The sequence below is a fragment of the Erpetoichthys calabaricus genome, chromosome 1 (assembly GCF_900747795.2).
Source record: "Erpetoichthys calabaricus chromosome 1, fErpCal1.3, whole genome shotgun sequence".
In the NCBI taxonomy this organism is placed as follows: domain Eukaryota; kingdom Metazoa; phylum Chordata; class Cladistia; order Polypteriformes; family Polypteridae; genus Erpetoichthys; species Erpetoichthys calabaricus.
In genome coordinates, this window is record NC_041394.2 from 329,917,112 (window position 1) to 329,941,174 (window position 24,063).

A 24,063-nucleotide genomic window follows, 5' to 3' on the forward strand; every position below is an offset into this window, starting at 1 on the left:
ACATATCCCTCCCACACTCCATTTCTTTCCTTTTGTTTCTCTGGCCAGTCTTTATCCCGCATGTGCAGTACTACGTGCCACTTGCCCTCCCTGTTCTACGGTCTGAAGACCAGCTTTAAACCCAGTTCTGTGGTAATGAAGGCCTCCCACTGAAGATGGGGACACCAGGCTAGTTTGCCATTTGTAAGCCTTAAAGAGTCATGTTGTCTTTTTATCAGAGGGTTAGACAGTCCTATCAAGTACTAACAAATCCGCAGTGTCTGACATTTTCTAATTAGAAAATGCCCTGTTCAGGCTCTTTTGTTGATGTGAAAAACAGACATGTTCTGTTTAGTGTTGCTGATGCAGTGAAGACAATCTTAAATGTCTGAGCCCTGTTTCAATTAGAGAAGGGTCTGTGGATTACAGCTCACCCTGCTTTAATGTTGGCACAATCCTTAGCCTCTGAGTTATTCATACACGCAGAGTGCCTGGGCAGGTCCTCATGCCTATGGTAAGGCTGGGCACATTTGGTTTACTGTTACTGGCGCAGTGACCTCCATCTTATATGTTTGGCCACAATATCTATTAGAGGAGGTTCTGTTGATTACAGCCCACCCCCATTTTCATGCTGATACAATTCTTAGCTTTTTTAGGACATTTAAATGAGAGGTGTGCCTATCTTAGCCTGTGTGCCTTTGTTAAGATCGGGTATGTTTGGGTTAGCGTTGCTGGCACAGTGACCTCACACTTACACAACTAACAGAAGTTCTTATTCTATAAACGGAGAAAAAATACAAATACTTCATTAGTCACTCAGTCATTTTCCAAACTACTATATCCTAACACAGGGTCACGGGGGTCTGCTGGAGCCAATCCCAGCCAGCACAGGGTGCAAGGCAGGAACAAATCCTGGGCAGGGTGCCAGCCCACCGCAGGGCACACACACACACACACACCCATACACCAGTACTACATTAAAAACTATTTAAAATTTGACCTAATTATTTAATATAGTAACTGCACACATTCTTACCACATCGTGCTATTCAAATAAAGGAATAAAATGTGCATATGTTTGTCTATTAGGCAATTAAAGGTTTGGCTAGAGGGCGGCACGGTGGCGCAGTGGGTAGCGCTGCTGCCTCACGGTTAGGAGACCTGGGTTTGCTTCCATGTTGCATGTTCTCCCCATGTACTCCTCCGGGTACTCCAGTTTCCTCCCACAGTCTAAAGTCACGCAGGTTAGGTGCACTGGCGGCTCTAAATTGTCCCTAGTTTGTGCTTGGTGTGGGGCTGGCGTCCTGCCCGGGGTTTGTTTCCTGCCTTGCGCCCCGTGTTGGCTGGGATTGGCTCCAGCAGACCCCGTGACCCTGTAGTTAGGATATGGCGGGTTGGAAAATGGATGGATGGAGGTTTGGCTAGATGTCATTGCACTATTTAGATTGAAATCATTTTGAAAACCTTAGTTTTCATCTGCACTGTTTTTAATTCAAAATGTGCAAGAGAAATTATACAGAGTAATTATATGAAATACGTATTTTGGCATGAATTAATTCTACTTTTGCATTACTATTTGGTTATTTAGTTTTAACTATGTTATGATTTATATGTATACAAATCACTGTCTTTGTCCGTTAGAAAGATAGATTAAAATACTGTAACGTCCCGGCCAGGATGAAGGCCCTTGGGAGTGACTGTTGGGTCCGATTGAGGGAGTACAGCGCGGAGGACTGACAGCGGGGGTATGATTGACGGAGGAAGACTGTATGGTTTGAGGAGGTGGGGGTGTGCTCTCGTGAGAGAGGGTTCGGGAAAGAAAGTATTGTTGCATTTTTTTAAGTGCGAGTTTTTTTTTCTGGTTTTATTAACGGCGTCTCTCAGGGCCAGACCAATGAGAGATTTATTAGGCAATCCTACAAAATGTTCTGTGATCCCTACTTCGTCCTTCTGTGTTTCTTCCTTTTCGAACCTGACGTGGTGGTCACTGCAATACATTTTTGACATTAATTAATATAGTGAAACAACCTAATGATTACATTTTTAATAATTACAGGTACGTTAGTCACATTTCCAACAGGGCTATGATTAAAAAAGTAAAAACTTTTTTGTCAACCTGTTTAACATCATATAGGTTTGTTTAAAGACGCGTAATTTAAAACTTATTTTTAAAAAATGTAATATGTTTCATTCCACGAGTCACTGAAATGGATACTCGATCTGTAAGAATTTTATGAATTCGGTAGTTTAAATGTTTTGTGTTCGTATCGATTAAACGCGCAGTTTTAAGGACCCCGTCCAGCGCAGCTTGCCTGCCCTGGTAGTATTGAAGTGAGCCGCTGCGCTATACGGGGACTTTTATTCTGTTAAACGTCAGGCTAAACGGAAGTGGGCGTTTCCGTTTTATAGCCTCTCATACCACTTCCGTTCCGTCGCTCAATTGACATCATCATCTGGCGAATTCGGTAAAAAAAAAAGTACTGACTTATAAAATATGTGAAAGTGCGAGAAAAGAAATAACACCGCAGGAACACAGAAATTCGCCGCAGACAGAAAGTAACTGAGCGGTACGTGAAGACACCTTTGATTCTCGCTTGTGTCACACGGTTTTGCTTCGGCCTCTGGCTAGGCTTTTTTTATTTACTCCTTTATTTCTCAATACATTGCCCAGGGTAGATTGGACTTTCTGATAGTCGCTGAGCTGATGCCCAAGTGAACGTTAAGGGGGTCGTAAATTTGTGTGCTGTTTTAAGAGTTTTGATTTACACAGCCATACTGAGGTTGCGCGAGTGTGAATGAGTGAGTCTACGGGCCGGGCTGTGCGCACAGTGGCGGCTTCTCTACGTCTATCTACGTCTCTCATGCCCTCCGAAACTTTTTCTTAAATCTCCCGAAAGCTAGTGTGAATTCTGTACACTCTCAGGTGGCCACGGGTGAATATTTTGTTTAAAAACTGTGTATTAATTTCTAGGCTGGCGAGTTTAATACGCTGGGTCTTGTCCACGACCTGTTAATGTTGTTGTCGGACTCACATTTAGAGCAAACCACGGAAACGATTACCAGATGTTTAAACATCTGCTAAAGGTTACACGCTCTGAAGTTAAGCATGTTCAATATGCTTAAAAACGAACACATTGTGGGGTCTATTTTAACGAATAAGAAGTGTAATGTGGTACTTACCGAGTCAAAGGTAGTTTTAAGGAAATAAATGCGATTTGTCCGAAGGTAAGAGGCGTTCCCTGCAGCAAACTTCAATTCTGTATTTTTAAAAATGATAGTAATGGAAGATTTGTTCAGTTCCTATAAGATCTTTAAGTTTTTGGAAGCTTTATTGAATGAGGTGAACGCGGGCTGTTTATCTCCTATTGGGAGTTCAGTTCGTAAAAATACTTTTAAAATGAAACACGTCTTAGGTTTGGGATTATTACAAAGGGCGGATAATGTGACATTAACAGTTATTATTAATGATCTGCATTAACTCAAGTGTAGGTAACTAATACCTTGAATAAAGGTTAGTAGAAGGTTCCTTCTATGACATCAGATGTATTCTTTTCACATGCTTTTATTTTTATGGTTTAAAAAGGAATATGAAACTTGTCAATTTAATGCTTGATTTCGTGCAAATAAAGAAAAATAAAAATAAAAAGGTGCTTTCAATTTTAAAAAAAGAAAGAAAGGCACTAGCTGAATGTTTTCTTCAAATACACTGTGATTGCAAAATGTCATTTGTAACCAAGATTAGATAGATAGATCACACTTTATTTGTCCCCTGGGGGAAGCCTGGCTTTTTACAGAAACTAAATAAATTGCTCTCAAATACTCACCAGAATGAGCAGCACGGTGGCACAGTGGTAGCGCTGCCATTTTGCGATGAGGAGACCTGGGTTTGCTTCCCTGGTCCATTCTCCCTGTGTTTGCGTGGGTTTCCTCCAACAGTCCAAAGACATGCAGGTTAGGTGCATTAGCGGTCCTAAATTGTCCTTAGTGTGTGCTTGGTGTGTGTGCCCTGCGGTGGGCTGGTGCCCTGCCCATGATTTGTTCCTGCCTTGCACCCTGTGCTGGCTGGGATTGGCTCCATCAGACCCCCGTGACCCTGTGTTAGGATATAGCAGGTTGGAAAATGACTGACTAACTACTCACCAGAATGTCTAAAAATGTCCCAATCTCAGTTAGGCATTATGCAGGTGGGTGTATTGCTGTTGGAGCCCCCTTAGCATTTCTTGTCACACTTGTGCTGAATAGTTTGTTGGCTGGAAGTCCTCAGTGTCAGACTCGGATGTGCAGCGTTGTTCATAATGTCTAAGCCAGATGCAAGGTGAATTTACAGGAAAATATTTGGTGAAAAAGGCCACCGGAAAATACAGTGAAAAACACTTCAGTGAATTTTGCCATTCAAGACTAGCGGGGAGCGATGAGCTATGAGGAAAGGTTGAAATATTTAAATCAAACATGTTCACTGCTTTTTGGTGAAAAATTTAATATATTGCATTCTGATCTGTTTACAGAGGGGGGAAAACGGAGAAATACATTTTCTGGAGCAGATGTACATTATGGAGGAGAGATGTCCAGCTGTCCAGGAGCCTCTGAAAGTTGAATATAAAAGTGAAAATGAGTGTTTACACGAGGTGAGTGATGACAAAGATGGGGAGAACTGCACAGTACACAGGGGCCTCATTGTCATGAATACCACGGAGAAAAGAAGTGTGGCTATTAAAGAAGAGGATTGTGAATGGGAATCAGTGTACCGTCAGCAGGAGAGTCCCGTCATTAAAATGGATGATTGTGGATGGTGGTCTAAAAGCATCAAAGAAGACTCTGAAGAAACAACTAATAGTGCTGACACAGAGAAATCTAAAGCTCTTAACGGCATCAAGGAAGAAGAAGACATGAAATCAGAGTCCATCACTCAGCATGTTTGTACAGATGAAGAGGTGACTGGAGAGGAGTTCACGCCAAGACCGCACTCCCTACATAATCTTAATCATAATGTTGAGTCTGACGCTTTCAAGCCTGACATGACGAGATCTCAAAAAGCATCATGGTCAAGTTTTTCTGTGGAAGGTAGGTGTAAAATAATGGAGGGCAACTGAACGTGGGATGGCAGCCTGGTATTAATGTTTGAATTTTGTGCTGAAAAGCTAAAGAATCTCCCCCCCCCCCCCCCCCCCCTTAATATGTTAACTTTATCAGCATGATGGTGTGATTGGACATAAACATGTATTAAAGCAAACTGAGGATGTTGTTTAAAGAGCTCTAAGGGAGATTGTGGACTTGTCATTGACTTAGAAGAGCAGTTATATTGTTAGAAATGAGCCCCAAACAGAAAGTCCTTGCTCACTCACCCTTTAAAATGGTTTGGACTGCAATGTTTTAAATAATAGCATCCTCTATCTGCAGCTTTCTATCTAATGCCAAAGGTATATTAACTCTGTCCGAAATAAAAATGAATCAATGCTTGAATGCCATTATTTATTCATTTATTTTTTCACTGCCTAAAACCAACAAAATCTGCCACCCAAAAATCAAATGTGCATGCATTTACAGTTTTGTTAAGACCCCTGTTGTAAGTTGCCCTTTTAGCCAAGATGAAACTGATCAGCAATAGATATTTTTCTGTTCAGTCTTCAAAGGGGAAGGTCAAGAGAACAATGAACTTATAAGAAATGAAAGACGCGTTTCACCCTACTGTAGTCTTAGCAGAAGGGCAAACATACTGTATATACTCGTGTTTAAGTTCTCCCGCAGATAAGTCGGGGCATGATTTTTATCATATAATTTCTGGTGGCAACCTGGTCCTAGGTGAGGGATGAGACAAAGTGCGGTTCAAAACAACCTCCTATGATGACTAAAAACTTTGGACGGCGTTTTCCCTCGCCCGGACGCAGGTCACCGGGGCCCCCCTCTGGAGCCAGGCCTGGAGGTGGGGGTCGATGGCGAGTGCCTGGTGGCAAGACTTGCACACATGGGGCTCGGCTGGGCACAGCCCGAAGAGGCAACGTGGGTCCCCCTTCCCATGGGCTCACCACCTATGGGAAGGGCCAAGGAGGTCGGGTGCAGTGTGAGTTGGGTGGTGGCCGAAGGCGGGGACCTTGGCGGTCCGATCCTCGGCTACAGAAGCTGGCTCTTGGGACGTGGAATGTCACTTCTCTGAAGGGGAAGGAGCCTGAGCTAGTGCGCGAGGTTGAGAGGTTCCGGCTAGATATAGTCGGGCTCACCTCGACGCACAGCTTGGAATCTGGAACCAATCTCCTTGAGAGGGGCTGGACTCTGTACCACTCTGGAGTTGCCCCCGGCGAGAGGCGCCGAGCGGGTGTGGGTATACTTATTGCCCCCCGACTTGGAGCCTATACATTGGGGTTTACCCCGGTGGACGAGAGGGTAGCCTCCCTTCGCCTTCGGGTGGGGGGACGAGTCCTAACTGTTGTTTGTGCGTATGCGCCGAACAGCAGTTCGGAGTACCCACCCTTTTTGGAGTCCCTGGAGGGGGTGCTAGAGGGCATACCATCTGGGGACTCCCTCGTACTGCTGGGAGACTTCAATGCTCACCTGGGCAATGACAGTGAGACCTGGAAGGGTGTTATTGGGAGGAATGGCCCCCCCGATCTGAACCTGAGTGGTGTTTTGTTATTGGACTTTTGTGCTTGTCATGGATTGTCCATAACAAACACCATGTTCAAGCATAGGGGTGTTCATATGTGCACTTGGCACCAGGACACCCTAGGCCTCAGTTCGTTGATCGACTCTGTAGTCGTGTCGTCGGACTTGCGGCCACATGTCTTGGACACTCGGGTGAAGAGAGGGGCGGAGCTGTCAACTGATCACCACCTGGTGGTGAGTTGGCTTCGATGGTGGGGGAGGATGCCGGTCAGGCCTGGTAGGCCCAAACATGTTGTGAGGGTCTGCTGGGAACGTCTGGCAGAGCCCCCTGTCAGAAGTAGCTTCAACTCCCACCTCCGGCAGAACTTCGACCACATCCCGAGGGAGGGTGGGGGACATTGAGTCCGAATGGGCCATGTTCCGTGCCTCTATTGTTGAGGCAGCTGACCGGAGCTGTGGCCGTAAGGTGGTCGGTGCCTGTCGTGGCGGCAATCCCCGAACCCGTTGGTGGACACCAGCAGTGAGGGATGCTGTCAAGCTGAAGAAGGAGTTCTACCGGTCCCTTTTGTCCTGTGGGACTCTGGAGGCAGCTAATAGGTACCGGCAGGCCAAGCGGAATGCGGCTTCGGTGGTTGCTGAGGCAAAAACTCGGGCATGGGAGGAGTTTGGGGAGGCCATGGAGAACGAGTTTCGGATGGCTTCGAGGAGATTCTGGTCCACCGTCCGGAGTCTCAGGAGGGGGAAGCAGTGCAGTGTCAACACTGTATATGGTGGGGATGGTGCGCTGCTGACCTCGACTCGGGACGTTGTGGGTCGGTGGGGGGAGTACTTCGAAGACCTACTCAATCCCACTAACATGCCTTCCAATGAGGAAGCAGAGCCTGGGGACTCGGAGGTGGGCTCCCCCATCTCTGGGACTGAGGTCACCGAGGTGGTCAAAAAACTCCTTGGTGGCAGGGCCCCGGGGGTGGATGAGATACGTCCGGAGTTCCTCAAGGCTCTGGATGTTGTAGGGTTGTCTTGGTTGACACGTCTCTGCAACATCGCATGGACATCAGGGACAGTGCCTCTGGATTGGCAGACCGGGGTGGTGGTCCCCCTCTTTAAGAAAGGGGACCGGAGGGTGTGTTCCAACTACAGAGGGATCACACTCCTCAGCCTCCCTGGAAAAGTCTATTTGGGGGTTCTGGAGAGGAGGGTCCGTCGAATAGTCGAACCTCGGATTCAGGAGGAACAGTGGACCAGCTCTACACCCTTAGCAGAGTCCTGGAGGGTGCATGGGAGTTTGCCCAACCAGTCTACATGTGTTTTGTGGACTTGGAAAAGGCGTTCGACCGTGTCCCTCGGGGAATCCTGTGGGGGGTGCTCCGGGAGTATGGAGTACCGGACCCCCTGATAAGGGCTGTTCGGTCCCTGTACAACCAGTGTCAGAGCTTGGTCCGCATTGCCGGCAGTAAGTCGAACCCGTTTCCAGTGAGAGTTGGACTCCGCCAGGGCTGCCCTTTGTCACCGATTCTGTTCATAACTTTTATGGACAGAATTTCTAGGCACAGCCAGGGTGTTGAGGGGGTCCGGTTTGGTAGACTCAGGACTGGGTCACTGCTTTTTGCAGATGATGTTGTCCTGTTTGCTTCATCAGGCCATGATCTTCAGCTCTCTCTGGATCGGTTCGCAGCTGAGTGTGAAGCGGCTGGGATGGGAATCAGCACCTCAAAATCCGAGACCATGGTCCTCAGCCGGAAAAGGGCGGAGTGCCCTCTCAGGGTTGGGAGCGAGATCCTGCCTCAAGTGGAGGAGTTCAGGTATCTCGGGGTCTTGTTCACGAGTGAGGGAAGAATGGAGCGTGAGATCGACAGGCAGATTGGTGCGGCGTCCGCAGTGATGTGGGCTCTACATCGGTCTGTCGTGGTGAAAAAGGAGCTGGGCCATAAGGCAAAGCTCTCAATTTACCGGTCGATCTGTGTTCCTACCCTCACCTATGGTCATGAGCTATGGGTAGTGACCGAAAGAACGAGATCGCAGATACAAGCGGCCGAAATGAGTTTCCTCCGCAGGGTGTCTGGGCCTCTCCCTTAAAGATAGGGTGAGAAGCTCAGTCATCCAGGAGGGGCTCAGAGTAGAGCCGCTGCTCCTCCGCATCGAGAGGAGTCAGGTGAGGTGGCTCGGGCATCTGATCAGGATGTCTCCTGGACGCCTCCCTGGTGAGGTGTTCCAGGCACGTCCAACCGGGAGGAGGCCCCGGGGAAGACCCAGGACACGCTGGAGGGACTATGTCTCCCGGCTGGCCTGGGAACGCCTCGGGATTCTCCCGGAAGAGCTAGAAGAAGTGGCCGGGAAGAGGGAAGTCTGGGCATCTCTGCTCAAGCTGCTGCCCCCGCGACCCGACCTCGGATAAGCGGAAGAAAATGGATGGATGGATAATTTCTGGTATTTTATAATGTCAGTCGTATTAAGTTGAATGCGGAAAACTCACGTTATTGGTCCAAGAGATTATGATATGTTAATGCCCACCTGAGAGAGTAACCACGGAGCACAGTGCCTTTTTTTGCACTGATTTGTGTTTTTTGTATCACACACCCTCATACACCGTTATCGTAAGAGCATCCCTTATCTACGATGGAGCGTTTGATCAGAAGAAAATATGAAGCTGGTTTTAAATTAATTTAAATTGAAGTGGCGAAAGAAATTGGTAACTGCGCTACTGCACCAAAATTGATGCGAGATTGGAGGAAGCAAGAAGATGTAAAAAAGAAAAATTGTCGTATTTTTGAACGGGTGTAAAGTTGGGGTCACATTTTATAATTGATTTTTTCGGGTTTCAAGACCCGACTTATATGCGAGTATATACGGTACACAAATGTACACCTCCACACATCAAACTCACACTAGGCCCAGTGTGGTGTCACCAATTCATCTAACCTGCATGTCTTTGGACAGTGGGAGGAAACCAGAGTACCCAGAGGAAACCCACACACATGGGGAGAACATCCCAACTCTATGCAGGGAGGACCTGAGATGCTAATTGTGGTTACCTTACTGCAAGATGGTGGAGCTAACACTGCACCACTGTACCACTTTGTGTGTAAAGAAACACTTGCAAATACATATATATTTTCATAGCATTCGTAGTCTGAAACACAATCTGATTGTATGGGTGGTTACCTACCAGGTAACGCATGTGGTTGGTCTGCAAGTCGGCAAACGTCTGCCGCGTCCTCTCAGTCGCAACAAGCAGATCATATAATGTTATATAGTTTACTGTCAAATAATGCAAAGAGTACGCGACACGTGTTTCGCCCTTATTTGGGCTCATATATATAATAGAGAGAGATAATGTATGTACTACCTATCAAAAGTTTGGACATTCATAGAAATGTTCATGTTTTTGATAAAAATTGAAAGTTTTTTTTATAAAGAGACCATTAAATTGATTTTATAAATACAGCCAAGGCATTACTGGTGTTGTTAATGGCTATTACTGCTTGAAATGACTGATTTTTAATTCTCATATGACTGCAAATCATTCAGTGTCCTAACGATAAACACTATTAGCTTATTCTTAAGAAGTCATTTGAAATGCTAATTGGTTATTAGGGACACCTTTGTAATTGCATTATCACCACTGCAACCTGTCATTCTGTTTGTTTCGGTTGCAAGGAATTGGCATTCCTAAAGTTGAGATCTGGATTCAAAAATAGCCAAATTGAAAACCTCTTTTTTAAGAAACATGTCCGTCTATTGGTTTGTTTGCACTTTTTTTAAGTAGAATGAAGGTTAATCCGAATCTGTTCCTCAGAGAGTCGTAGTCAAGGTGGCTGATGGAACGGTCCTTACGGATGACACTGTAGTTGTGACCTGCTGGGCTGGCTACTTTGAGCAGTTGTCTAAAGCTGATCCTTCGGCTAGGATCATTGGGTATCTCTGGGTCCACGGTTCTTGAGGCTGATCCTCCAATTAGCTGTGGACCACTCAGTCTCATTGAGATTGCACAGGTCTTGAACCAGCTGAGTGGGGGAAAGGCTCTAGGGATCTGTGGTATCCGGGGTGAACTTCTCCAGGCTGGTGGTAAGGCTGTCCTCCTGGCATTGCAAGCAATCTTTGCTTCCATTTGGGAGAGGGGTGTCATCAGAACTGACTGGAAAAACGGGACTTCTTGTCCCTATCTGGAAAGGGAAGGGTGATCGCCAGGGTTGCAGCAACTACAGGGGGATAACACTGCTCTCTGTGCCGGGTAAGGTCCTCGCTAGGGTCATCCTCAATAGGATCCGTGATCACTTGCTCACCTACCAGTGACCAGAGCAGTCTGGTTTTACACCTTAGAAGTCTTCCATCGACCGCATCCTGGCACTGAGGGTTCTTATGGAGCGCAGACACAAATATCGTCAGAGTTTCTTTGCAGCCTTTGTTGATTTTCACAAAGCGTTCGACTCAGTTGATCGAGTCGCCCTGTCGGAAATCCTGAGACTTCACAGAATCCTTTCAAAGTTGCTGGATATCATTGCCGGCCTGTACACTGGTACTGTGAGTGCTGTACAGAGTGAAGGCAGAGCCTCTGTATCTTTCCCAGTTGACTCTGGGGTTCGTCAGGGGTGTGTTCTTGCTCCTACTCTGTTCAGTGCTTGTATGGACTGGGTGTTGGGCAAGGTCATGGGGTCCAGCAGCTGTGGGGCATCTGTTGGTGAAGAAAGATTCACTGATCTTGACTTTGCCAACGATGCTGTGATCTTCGAGGAGTCAATGGAGGCTCTGATTGGGACTCTCGAGAGACTGAATGAGGAGTGTGATAAAAACCAAGGTCCAGACCTTTAATGACGTCTTGGGCACAGCCATCAGCAGTGTGTCTGCCTGTGGAGAGAGTGTCAGCCTTGTCGAAAGGTTTACTTACCTCACCAGTGACATTCATATCTCTGGTGACAATTCCTATGAAGTCAGTAGACGGATTGGGAGAGCATGGGGGCTCATGAGGTCTCTGGGAGGGAGTGTATGGTGCTCCCGATATCTATGCAAAATGACGAAGGTCCAAGTCTTTAGAGTCCTGGTGCTTCTTGTTTTGCTATATGGCTGCGAGACATGGATGCTATCCAGTGACCTTAGACGAAGACTGGACTCCTTTGGTGTCTCTCCAGAAGATCCTTTGGGTACCGTTGGTTTGACTTTGTGAAGAGATTGTCAATTATGGCACCACGGCCATGTGGCGCGATTCCCCAAGAGAGATTGTCTCACAGGATCCTCATTGTTGAGGACCTGAGTTGCTGGACCAGGCCAAGGGGATGCCCAAGTAACACCAGGCTGTGGCAGAGAGAGGGTCATTTCCAGAGGGTGGGACTAGACCATGTGTCTGCCTGGGGGGTTGCCAGCCAGGATCATGTGGTGGGTGTGGAAAGGTCATCTCTCCTGTGTCGGATGTGTTCCTAAAGAGGAAGTTGTCCTAGGTCAGTTTACTGCACCCTTTCTTATGACAGATGCCTGTATGCCATTATAGTAACGTAGCTTTGTCAGTTTTTAACCCTTAGTAACTTGCAGGCAGTTTTCTTTCACATCTTATTCTAGGAGGGAAAAAAACAAATACTAACTAAACACTAGACTGACATGTTTCTAGAGAAAGCTGCTTGATGTTGGCCATTTTGGAACTCGGGAATGAACTTTAGAAATGCCAGTAACTTGCAGCCCAAGTGAACAGAGTGACAGGTGTCAGTGGTGGTAATGCAATTACAAAGGTTTCTTTAATAACCCATTAGCTTTTAAAATGACTGACTAAGAATGAACCGGGGATGTTTACCACTAGCACAGTGAAGAAACGGCTGCTGAAAACAGGGCTTTGCAGTCACATGAGAATATCACAAGGCAACACCAAACATTTTTTTGGTAATCATCAGAGACCACAACACAGTTTTCTAAATCCAGTTTTCAAGCAGATTTCAGTTCCGCTTTCAGGCTTTTCCAGTCACGTCAACTATTTGAGTTATGAGTAATGTTAGTTTACAGTGTACTTGCATTTAGTTTTGACAAAAACATGAGCACCAATGAAGTACATGTTTCAGTATCTTCAGTGCAAAGTCAAATGGGCACACACTGTGGCATAGATATGCTGAACGGTGTCAGTCAGCTACCACTGTTTCTTCAAAACCACTTAAGAGGGGGGATTTTTCTTGTGTGTATTGTGTCTGGATTGTTGCGGTACAGCATCCCACAGTAGTCAGCCATCATACTCTCATTCCAGAAACCTTATTAGTGATACTCCATTAAATGAATGTCCTGATGAAAAGATTCTTCTTGCTCTCACTCACCATACCAAGGTTTTCTGGAAAGAACTCTAGATGTGAATGCAAGAGGTATATTTACAATGATGTGCAGCAGCCTGATTGCAGAATCCAGGCTGGGATATACAATTGTGTGCTTAGTTTTAGCTGAGAATCGAATAAGGAGCAATCATTAAAATGATCTTGTGGTTCCCTCCATACCATCGGGATTGAATATGGCATTGCAACCTTTCGCCGATTTTGCCAGTCTGTTAGAACAACTGGTACAGATGGGGCCCAAGATTTATCCCTGTCATCAAGTGGACAGCCGAGGTACAATTTGTATATCTTCTTAAGATCTGCGGTAATTGGGCATGTTGTGTTTTTGCTGTGAATGAACCACACACATAACAGAAACTGTCTGGACAATTCATACAATTTCTAGGTGTGATAACAACTGAAATTAATCGCAGATAATGCCGCCTGTAACATAAAAAAACAGACGACTGTCGTTAAATCTTGTTATACTCTTAGGCTAATTATAACAAATATCATGTAATATATAATTGGCTTCATCACAAAAACCTGACATGCTCGAGAAAAACTAAACACCGACTTGAAATCGGCATGACAAAAATTCTCTCTAATGAAAATTACCTTTTGACCTTTGTAATGAATTAAAGGACAGTCATTTCAAGCATAGTAATAGCCATTTGCAACATTAGTAATGTCTTGGTTGTATTTTAAAATCAATTAAATGGAAGTTACCGTGCATAACATCTGACTGTTTTTTTTGTGTTTATCTGTCACTCTCCCTCTAATACGTATATATCCAATGTCTGTCTGTCTGTCTGTCTGCTTTCCACAAGAGAAGTACTTAATGGATTTAGATCGGGTTTTTTTCTATAATTTGCTTGAACATTCCGGGTGATTTTGCAACCTCTCTCATTGCGCTAAGAATCATAGTTTGCGTGCAGTACTGCTTTATTTATTTATATAATTTATTTGTGCAAATCCGAAAGAGGGCCAAGGGGAGGGGCCTGGGGCCCTCCTTACTCACTCACTCACGCACCAGCCACGGGGAGTACCTTACCTCCGCTTAGCTAGCGAATGAGAGGGTTTTTTTCCTAGAATTTGCTTGAACATTCCGGGTGATTTTGTGACTTCTCTCATTGTGCGAAGTATCATAGTTTGCTTGCGGTACTGATTTATTTGTGTGAATCCGAGATTCATGTAGCGGACGGAGGGTGGTGGGGCCCTCCTCACTCACTCATGCACCAGCCTCAGGGCGTGTTTCTTACCTCTGCTTAGTTAGTGAACGAGAGAACTACTTAACGGATTTATAATCTGTTTTTTTTCTATAATTTGCTTGAACATTCCAATTGATTCTGACTTCTCTAATTGCACAAAGTATCATAGTTCACTTGCAGGAGCAATATACAGTGGTGTGAAAAACTATTTGCCCCCTTCCTGAACGGAAATTGAACTCAGGTGTGATACACCACAGTTAGGTTATTTTTTAACAAGGGGGCAATTACTTTTTCACACAGGGCCATGTAAGTTTGGATTTTTTTTTTCTCCCTAAATAATAAAAACCACCATTTACAAACTGCATTTTGTGTTATATTTGACTAATGGTTAAATGTGTTTGATGATCAGAAACATTTTGTGTGACAAACATGCAAAAGAATAAGAAATCAGGAAGGGGGCAAATAGTTTTTCACACCACTGTATTTGCGCTAATCTGAGACAGAGGCTGTGGGCCGAGGGGAGGGGGAAGTGTGACATCAGGAGTGGGAGGCCGGGCAGGGCCCTCCCCGCTGTCCTGTTTCACTACTACGCAGGTGGAGCCACGGGTCACAGCTAGTATAATATATATGGTTGAAATAGTTTTACTCTCAAATAATGCAAAGACTACGCGACACGTGTTTCGCCCTAATTCTGGGCTCGTCACGCGTACACACTCACTGCAGCCCCTCTCGGGAATCAAACCTCAGACGTGTCGCGTACTCTTTGCATTATTTGACAGTAAAACTTTGCAATATTCTATGATCTGCTTCTCGCAACTGAAAGAGGGCACCGTGGCGGATGTTAGCCGACTTGCTGACCAACCACAAGCGTTACCTGGTAGGTAACCACCCATACAATCAGATTGTGATTCAGACTATGAATTTTTAGTGCTTGAGTGCCCAACAGGGAAAAAAACAGAGTACCTGTGTGGCAGCAACCCAGAGAGAGAGATGGGAAGTTTGATATCCTGGTTAAAAAGCACATAGATATAAATATTAACCCTTAAACCGCCACATACTTGAGGAGTTAATGCACCCCTGGACACCAAATACCTTTTTGCTGCACTTTTTAAGGAAATGTCACAATTCACCAAGAAAAAGTGAAATTTTAAGGGAACACACATTTTTTTTCATGCAAAGAGCATCGCAATTACTGCAACACTGATCATTTTACACACTGCCAATGAACTATAAAAGTATTAAAAAAAACTACCGCAACAATCTCTTATTATATGTACAAGGTGCAACTGAGGCCATTGATGAAATTCAGTAAATGACAGAGGCGACTGCGCTTGAACTGGCTGCACGCCAGGTAAACGCTGATGACTGCAGGCTAGTCTAGAGCAGAGGCTGAATCTCAGGGACAGTGAGGCTGCAGGAGGTGGCAGTGGTCATGAGCTGGCTGCTCAATGAATGTACGTCACCAAAGATACTTGGCTCTGGCGTGCTGGCAAATTGCTTTGGGAACTGACTATAGCTGGTTGCGGCGGTTTAAGGGTTAATAATTGAATTTTCATGTATTTGTTTACTGAAACAGTGAACCTCAATGTGCATATTATGCTTTGAGATAGAAGTAAAGCTTATCTTTTAACTGCTGGGCTACTAAACATTCAGTCGGGTAAGCCAACACTCAAACTTCAGAGAAGGGCGGACAGTTGTGTTCACAGGACATGTTCTTATTCCAAAAGGTCAATCCGTGCACCTACTGCGGTGACAGGCGAGTGAGTGTGCGTTTGATTGACAAATAATCCGAGAAAATACGCTTCGCTGGAACAGATGTCAGCGTACAAAGGCAATGTTTCGCTAGGGTGGTTAACTTTTTGTAGCAATTTTGATTTACCTCCCCCCACAGCAGAGGGTCTTGTCCACATATAATACATGGCTAATTGAAGCAGCTATCCAGGTCTCTTTGCTGTAAATCGCCTCTTGTACTATAAGCCTGTCTGAGGACAGCGTTCAGTGTTCTGGCTGCTGCTGCTGATTCATTTGCAACATATCTGCGTTCAGTGGAGGAACTGTGTGTCTTTCATCAAAGCCGTGTGTTCCTAGTACTGCGTTCTGAATGGTCCGTTTATCATGGAATAAGTGACATGTTATTGTACTATAAGAATCGGTGGTACAAGTCAGTGGTGATAAAACACTTTCGGTCTTTGATTACGCTGTTGTCACAAAGCTCGTCTATTCTGTCTGGCAGTTACGGTTTTCTCAGCAGAGTACACTGTATTGGGGTTCAGTGTAATGCATGAGATCCTTAAAGCCTTCCACTTTTACAAAGCTAAGTGGTAAATGTCATTAGCAAACATTTCAGCTATTAGCTGCATAGTTCTTTCCACTCTGCGAGTGTCAAACTTTTCTTTGTTATTAATGAATGAAGTAATGCTGCTTTGGCTAGTCGTAGGCTTAGACATAGCAGCATCCATAGACATTTTATGGCAGCGCCTTGTACTTGTGTTATGGCAGGGGTCCCAACTCTGGTGATGGAGCACCGCAGTGTCTGCATGTTTTTAATTCTAACCATTTTCTTACTCGGTGACCTGTTTTTGTTGCTGATTAACTTCTTTTGAATTAATTTTAATTGACTTGCTCTTGACTCAAGACCCCTTGTTTCTTTTTCCTTAATTAGCAGCCAAACAATAATGAGATACAAAATGAGCCCAAACATGACCAGCAAACTGTGTCCATCATACAATATCTGAAAATAAAGAAAGATGAAGGTCTCAGGAATGTTGGATCTGTTCAGGTCCTCAAAACATTTTAACAGTGCTCTTAGAGAAGAGAAAATCAACAATTGATTCAGCCTAATTTAGCTCACCAGTCGTATCCACTTAATTCTTCTAAAATAACATCAAGTCGAGCTTTGAACGTTCCTAAAGTCTTACTGCCCACCACACTACTTCATACCTTATTCCAAGTGTCTACGGTTCTCTGAGAGCAGCAACAAGCCATGGAATTAATTAATTCATAACAAGAATCAGCGTAATTAAGCAACTGGTTGGAATAAAATTGGTTGGAGTTTGAGGCCCTGACTGATTTGTCTTCTGTTGGTTTCCTCACCTCACATTTCATTTCTGTTTGGGTGTCATTGAAGGAAAGAAATGAAACAATTGAGAGGAACAATTAAGAAATTCAGGGGAACAAATCTTAAAAAAAACAAGTCAATTAAAATGAAAAAAGGAGTTAATTAGCAGTAAAAACTGGTTACCAATTAAGAAAAGTGTTAGAATGAAAACCTGCAGCTACTGCGGCCCTCCTGGACTGGAGTTGGAGACCACTGTGTTACGGTTTCAGTTTAATTTGGCACAGGTTGCACTGAACAAATTTGTTAAAATGTCTCCACAACTCACTATGTTTCTTCGATGTCATTATATCCACTTACAAAGCTAGCGTACGTCTGAATAGGATGCAGTAGGTCTGGCAAATTGGAACATTCTACTTACCCCAAATTTCTTACCCAGTCGGAAAACTACGTACATGTAACCCAATGCCAATTTAACTGCTTTGTGATTTGCCCGTTATACGTGTATCATGATAAGGCAGAGCACACTGTATTCAGCTGCATGCTCATTTGGCACATACTGTATTTAAAAGGATTTGAATTTCAGTGTACAAATATTCTAATATACGAGTATCTCCTCTTTCGCCATCAGGTGCACTTTCAGGTACCCGAATGTTTATATACAGTGGAACCTCTGGTCAAGACCGTAATTCATTCCAAAACTCTGGTCGCAACCCAAACTAATTGCCCCCATACAGTAGGATTGTATGTATATACAATTAATCCGTTCCAGACCATATGAACTGTATGTAAATATATATATATTTTTTAAAGATTTTTAAGCACAAAAATAGTTAATTATACCAATTGAATGCACAGTGTAATAGTAAACTGAATGTAAAAACATTGAATAACACTGAGAAAACCTTGAACAACAGAGAAAACTAACATTACAAGAGTTCACGCTACACCCTTACGAACCGCTCACTGTAAACACTTTTTTTAATGAGTTTTAAGCACAGGGAAAAAAATGGAAATTTGAAAAATCCTTAATTTATTCAAAAACTAACCATAAACAACGAGGAAACTAACCTTGCATGAGGTTAATAATTTCTTTAATTGGATTTCAGTTTTCTTCAAACCTTTCTTCTCACCACTCTTCACTTGCTTAGAGGCCATGGTTAATTGCAAAATGAATCCAAAAGCACATGAAATAGAGCACAGAGTTCACAGCGAATGCATGCACGTCTGACCGAGAACAATGTACAGGGAGAGACTGAACATGTGCAGAAGTCATTGGGACGTACGAATCGGAAGGGAAAGTGGGTGACTGCCAGTGTTTTTTTTCGCAACCCAAGTTTGTGGTCATGAACAGATGCAAAAGTTTGCCGAACTTTTTGATCGTAACCCCATTTGTACGTGTTCCAAAACATTCGTAACCAGAGGTTTTACTGTATACACTTTTGTTTGTGTTTTTGATGGTGTTAATATTATTGCCACTGTTCTGAGGAGACCTCCACACATGACAAGAGACCTAACTTGGTAGGGTTGTAACACACAGCTAATATCGTTTTTTTGGCACCTAGAATATTCGCATTGCAGAGAATAAAGAATCTGCCACCCATCAAAAGAGAGGACTGGTTTTGGAGACAGTTATTTTGAGTTGGGGTTTATTTCAGTAGGAGCAAGTTATTTTGCACAAAACAATTGCCTCTAATTAGATTACTTTCTAAGCTTGTTATTTTTATCTAAAATTGTTCATTTTTGTATTTCTACAGATTTCCAGCAGACTGACTGTGTCATTCCACCATCATTTATTGAGAGTTCCCTTCAGTGCAAGCCACATCAGGTACTGGATAATGAAAATATAAAGATACTGAAATCTGGATCAGATATTTTAACACAAAATGCTTTACAGGATAGTTCTCCCCATATTGTAAAATTAACAAGGACTGCCACAATGAACATTCAACAACAGCTACAAAGTTCAGACGCAGAAGCTGTGGAAGTCTGTGAAGACTTGAGAAAAACTATTGCATGCAAATCAAATTACAAAGATACAAAGAACTGTATAAAACCGAAAACAAACTTCTGTTCTGAATGTGGTAAACAGTTCTCACGCAGCAACAATCTTCAGATACATAAAAGAATTCACACTGGAGAGAAGCCTTATGGCTGTTCTGAATGTGGCAGCCGTTTCACCACTAATACAGATCTTCAGAATCACTCAAGAATTCACACGGGAGAGAAGCCATATTGCTGTTCTGAATGTGGGAAAAGATTCTCCTTCAGTAGTGGTCTTAAGGCACACAAAAGAATTCACACGGGAGAGAAGCCGTATTGCTGTTCGGAGTGTGGTAAGCAATTCTCACAAATAGGCCATCTTCAGGCCCACACAAGAGTTCATACTGGGCAGAAGCCTTATCGGTGTTGTGAGTGTGGTAAAGAATTCTCTACCAGTAGCATTCTTCAGAGACACAAAAGAATTCACACTGGAGAGAAGCCGTATGGCTGTTCTGAATGTGGCAGTCGATTCACCACTAGTACTGATCGTCAGAATCACTTAAGAGTTCACACTGGCGAGAAGCCGTATTGCTGTTCTGAATGTGGCAAACAATTCTCTGAGAAACGCAGTCTTCGGTTACACACAAGAATTCATACCGGAGAGAAGCCATATGGCTGCCTTGAATGTGGCAAACAATTCTTCTGCAGCAGCCAGCTTCAAAGGCACACAAAAGTTCACAATGGAGAGAAACCTTATCACTGCCTTGAATGTGGCAAACAATTCTCCACCTGTAGCCATCTTCAGAGGCACAAAAGAATTCACACTGGAGAGAAACCATATTGCTGCCTTGAATGTGACAAACGGTTCTCTACAAGCAGCCATCTTCAGAGGCACTCTAGAATTCACACTAGAAACCATATTACTGCCTTGAATGTGGTAAATAATGCCCCACAAGTAGCCATCTTTGGAGGCACACAAGAATTCACAGTGGAGAGAACAAACCCTCTTTGTTCTGATAAAAGTGTCAACTTCCGTGCATTGCCAGCTAACAACTGTGCAGTTCCTCCATGAAAAAGGACTGACCACATTTGTCAAATTTCCTGGGAGTCTCCAGAATATACCTCGTCTTATCAACACTATTGTCATGTCTCTAAATAAACACACTAAGCAGCATCCTCCACAACCTTGGACATGAATTCAATCAACATCAGCACTCAAAAGCAACCTCACCTTTAAATAATCACTTGCATGATATTAGTAGATGGCCTTGTCACTGGCACCTAAAAGAGCAGTTACATTTTGTAAATGAGTTTTAAATGACTTTCTAGCTGAACAACTGGCATTTATGGAAATCAACACCCAGTGAAAATACCAAACTCCTATTGTGTCATCAGAGATTTGAACTTGGAGATAAATGAAAGTGCAGACATAAACCATAAGGCAGATAAGCAAAAAGTCGTCAAAGATGACGTCTACAAAATAAAGAAGATCATTAGGCGTTCCTTACCAGCACGTAACAAACTTCAAGCCATAAACTAATTAGCCATTCTTGCCCTAACCTGCAGCTATGGAATCAGAGACTGGTGGTGACAACGTGATTTTCATAAACTGGATACACACATCAGCTAATACACAAGAACCCTAAAAACCTACATCCTGAGATCTAAAGGACGTGTGGGCCTGATTGAAATAAGATTACATACTGGGTGTAGGTCAGCAGTATTTGGATTTCTGGGTTTCCTGCTGGATTCCAAAAACCAACATGTTCGGAATGTGTTCAACCATGGAACAAATAAAATGAAGATAAAAAATCCGAAGTTTAGTCAACTATGTGCAATTCCCTTGCCATGTGCGCAGATAGAAACAGGCCAACTCACCAGACCGGACCAATAGAAATGTAAACACCTGACCAGCAAAAAATAAGACCAAAAGTATGGTGGGGAAGGTGCAGACCTTATGGCCCATCCCGTTTAGACTGAGACCTTAGCTATGGATGGCTTATAAAGAGTGAACGAAGACCAAGCGTGGAAAGTTCTTTTTATGGCTGAAAAGGATAACAGCCTGCATACCCATTGCTTCAAGGCATCAACAGAAATCAGATAACAAAACAGATAAGTGACAGTTTTGCTTGTCAGCCCTTGATGCTGCCATCTCAATCTGGTTTCCACTATGTGAGGTCTTGGTGGCTGAAGGATTTTACACCCAAATAGATGTGGCCAGAGTCCTTCACTGGAAGATATGCAAAAAACCTGCCAGCATGTGTGAGAGACACTGAAAGCAACTCCAGACCACATTAACAAAAACTACGGACACATCAGTCTCAACAGATGTCGAAATTAACACCAGAACACTAGACATACTTATTAAAGACACCCACTGAGTAAGCCAGGTTTGAACCCGGAACACTACAGCTATTAAGTAGCAGCGGTGGCCACTTTGCAACCGTCCGATACTAACATGAAATTCAGTGATGCGTTAGGGTGGGCCTTACTTTATTCTTGAAGATTCTTGTGTTTTTTTCATTCCCCCTTTTGTGACTATAAAAGTTTAAAGCAGCATACACTAACAGTCAAATGTTTTAGAACCCCTCAGTTTTTACAGAAGTGCACACAGTTTTAATGTCTTAATGTTTCAAGAGATCACAGAACAAATAGACAATTGCAAAAAAAGTCAAGGAATCATTAAGTGTACAAAATGTTATCCAAATTTTTAATTCATCAGAGTAGCCACCTTTTGCTGCTAGAACAGCCAAACACACACGTGGCATTCTTTCTATAAGGGTAATCAAATATTGGTGAGAAAGATCTTCCCACCACTTTTGCAGAATTTCCCACAAATGTGTTGCACTTGTAGGTTGTTCTCCTTTCACCCTTCTGTTCAGTTCCTCCCAAACTTAACATAATGGAGACTGTGCTGGCCTCTCCATGTTTTGAAGTGTACTTTCTTGTTCTTCTCTTTTAACGTATTTTTGACATAGCTTGGAGTATTGTTTTGGGTCATTGTCTTGCTATAGGATGAACCCCTGACCTACTAGACACAGACCAGAAGGAACTGTGTGGTGCTGCAAAATGCTGTGGTAGCCCTTTTGATTCAGAATGCCAGTCACTCAGTGCAAGTCACCAACTCTGACTCCAGCAAAAGAACACCATACCATCACATTTCCTCCATGTTTGACAGTTGGTGTCACACACTGAGGAACCATCACCAAGTCGATGATGAACTGAAAATATCAAATTTGGATTCATCAGTCCATAGGACTGCATTAGTCCACAACCAGTATTTCAAGGCCCTGTTTTGTCCTTTAAAGAATTCTTCTTGCCACTCGTCCTGTCAAAGTCTCCTCTTCCCAGTACAAACTAAGACTTGCCTTTGACCTCTGTTAAGCTGTGCTTGAAGCTGTTGTGCTGTGAGGTGCCCATCACACCAGCTGCTGACCCTCAGAAACTTGTCTTCTGATTGGGTTGTGACTTTGGCTCTGCCAGATCTCTTGCTATCAGAGTTTCTATTTCAGAGATTATGTAGGACACCATTATACCCACTAACAGTGAGTTTTGTTTCGTTTTTTTTGCAATTTCTCTAAATGAAAGGCCTACACTTCTAAATGTAATAATGCTCGGCCTCATTTCCTCCGTTAACTGCCATTTTTTCTTGCCATTATCACTAGAATGTACAACTTTCTACAGTGTGATATTGCCCAAGTAGTATTTCAGAGGGTCTGTCCCAACTCTGGTTTAAGACAGACAGAGGGTTTTTAAGTAATCAACAGAAGTTGGGACACCTGTGCAAATTGCCTGCTTCGACTTGCAGGGCTTCATTTACTGTCATTGCTGCAGAACCATCTGTAGGTTGTAACCTATTAGATGTTCCCTGATGAAGGTCCATTTGTGATATTCTGAAATATCCTTTTTTTCAGATTTTGCTAACCTAAATGTTAAATATAAACCTCTGGCTGTTTACTGCTTACCTTTTCACCATTTTAGGTCATTCATTGCATTTCACCCGATTACATTTGAAGATAAACTGAGGTGTTCTAAAACTTTTGACTGGTCACGTCTATTAGTGGGACCGAAGCTAATCAATTATTTTGAAAGCTTGGAAAAAAACAAAAACGGCTAACTAAGTGTCTTCAGCCAAATGAGGTTTTGAAGCCGGTTTAGAGCAGCAACACCATTAAAAGGGAGACAAATAGTTCATCCACTGAAAGTAAACAGAGACAATTAACATTAGTTAGCGGATGTACAAGAAGGGGGCCGTTACAATTAATATGTTTATGTAATTCTTCCTGTGTCTCCTTGGGATTATTAGTAAATGTCAAAGGGCATTCCTAGTGGTTTGACTTCCAAGGAATTTAAATCCAACATTTGTTTTTTGTTTCAGGTGAGGATCAATAAATGATCTGTTTCTGATGCCATCTTGTCACTTTATTTCCATCGTGTGATGACCCGTCATTAGGTGGGATGGCATCGGTGGTTGTGACTGGTGACTTGCTAATGTACAACAGTGTAAAGGTGGGCACAGTGCATTTGCTGGCCATCAGAGATTAATTTCTTTGCTTGACCTTTAGTGTACTGATCTTGGGCTTCAACTGTTGGGAACATTTTTTTTTATTATTATTATCTCAGGTGAAACTTTGGAAGTTTCCCTTATTTAGACCTTTGGCTTAGTGTTTTTAACTACATTTCATCTTCTGGGCCTGTAACATTCCCACCAGAGCTGAGGCCATACGTTTACATACACCTTGGCTAAAATTTCAAACTCAAAATTCCCCAGCTTCACACGTGTATCACGTTGCCAAACAATTCATGTGTCAAGTTAGTTAGTGTATCTACCTACAGTTTTTCTCAATTGATTTGACACTTTTCTAGCACAAAAATGCTCTTCTTATAACTATGGAGGTGTTTCTCAAAGCAGCACCACAGCTGTGCCAAACATCCTAAAACACTCGGAATCCTCACTAAG

General features: G+C 43.5%; 1 protein-coding gene across 1 annotated transcript; it reads left to right on the forward strand.

Annotated features, from left to right (window-relative positions):
• Positions 1-2,409: 2,409 nt before the first annotated feature.
• Positions 2,410-23,512, forward strand: LOC127527311 (zinc finger protein 383-like). The gene is made up of 3 exons (XM_051925648.1): positions 2,410-2,546; positions 4,485-5,040; positions 18,878-23,512. The coding sequence occupies exons 2-3, from the start codon at positions 4,521-4,523 to the stop codon at positions 20,173-20,175; spliced, it is 1,818 nt and encodes a 605-aa protein (XP_051781608.1). The 5' UTR covers positions 2,410-2,546; positions 4,485-4,520; the 3' UTR covers positions 20,176-23,512.
• Positions 23,513-24,063: the final 551 nt, after the last annotated feature.

What these genes read in the sequence shown, in the direction of transcription:
- LOC127527311 (XM_051925648.1), top strand. Translation starts at nt 4,521, where the DNA reads ATGTACATTATGGAGGAGAGATGTCCAGCTGTCCAGGAGCCTCTGAAA. An exon ending in GTCAAGTTTTTCTGTGGAAG is followed by an intron (nt 5,041 to 18,877) that starts GTAGGTGTAAAA and finishes GTATTTCTACAG; the next exon opens with ATTTCCAGCAGACTGACTGT.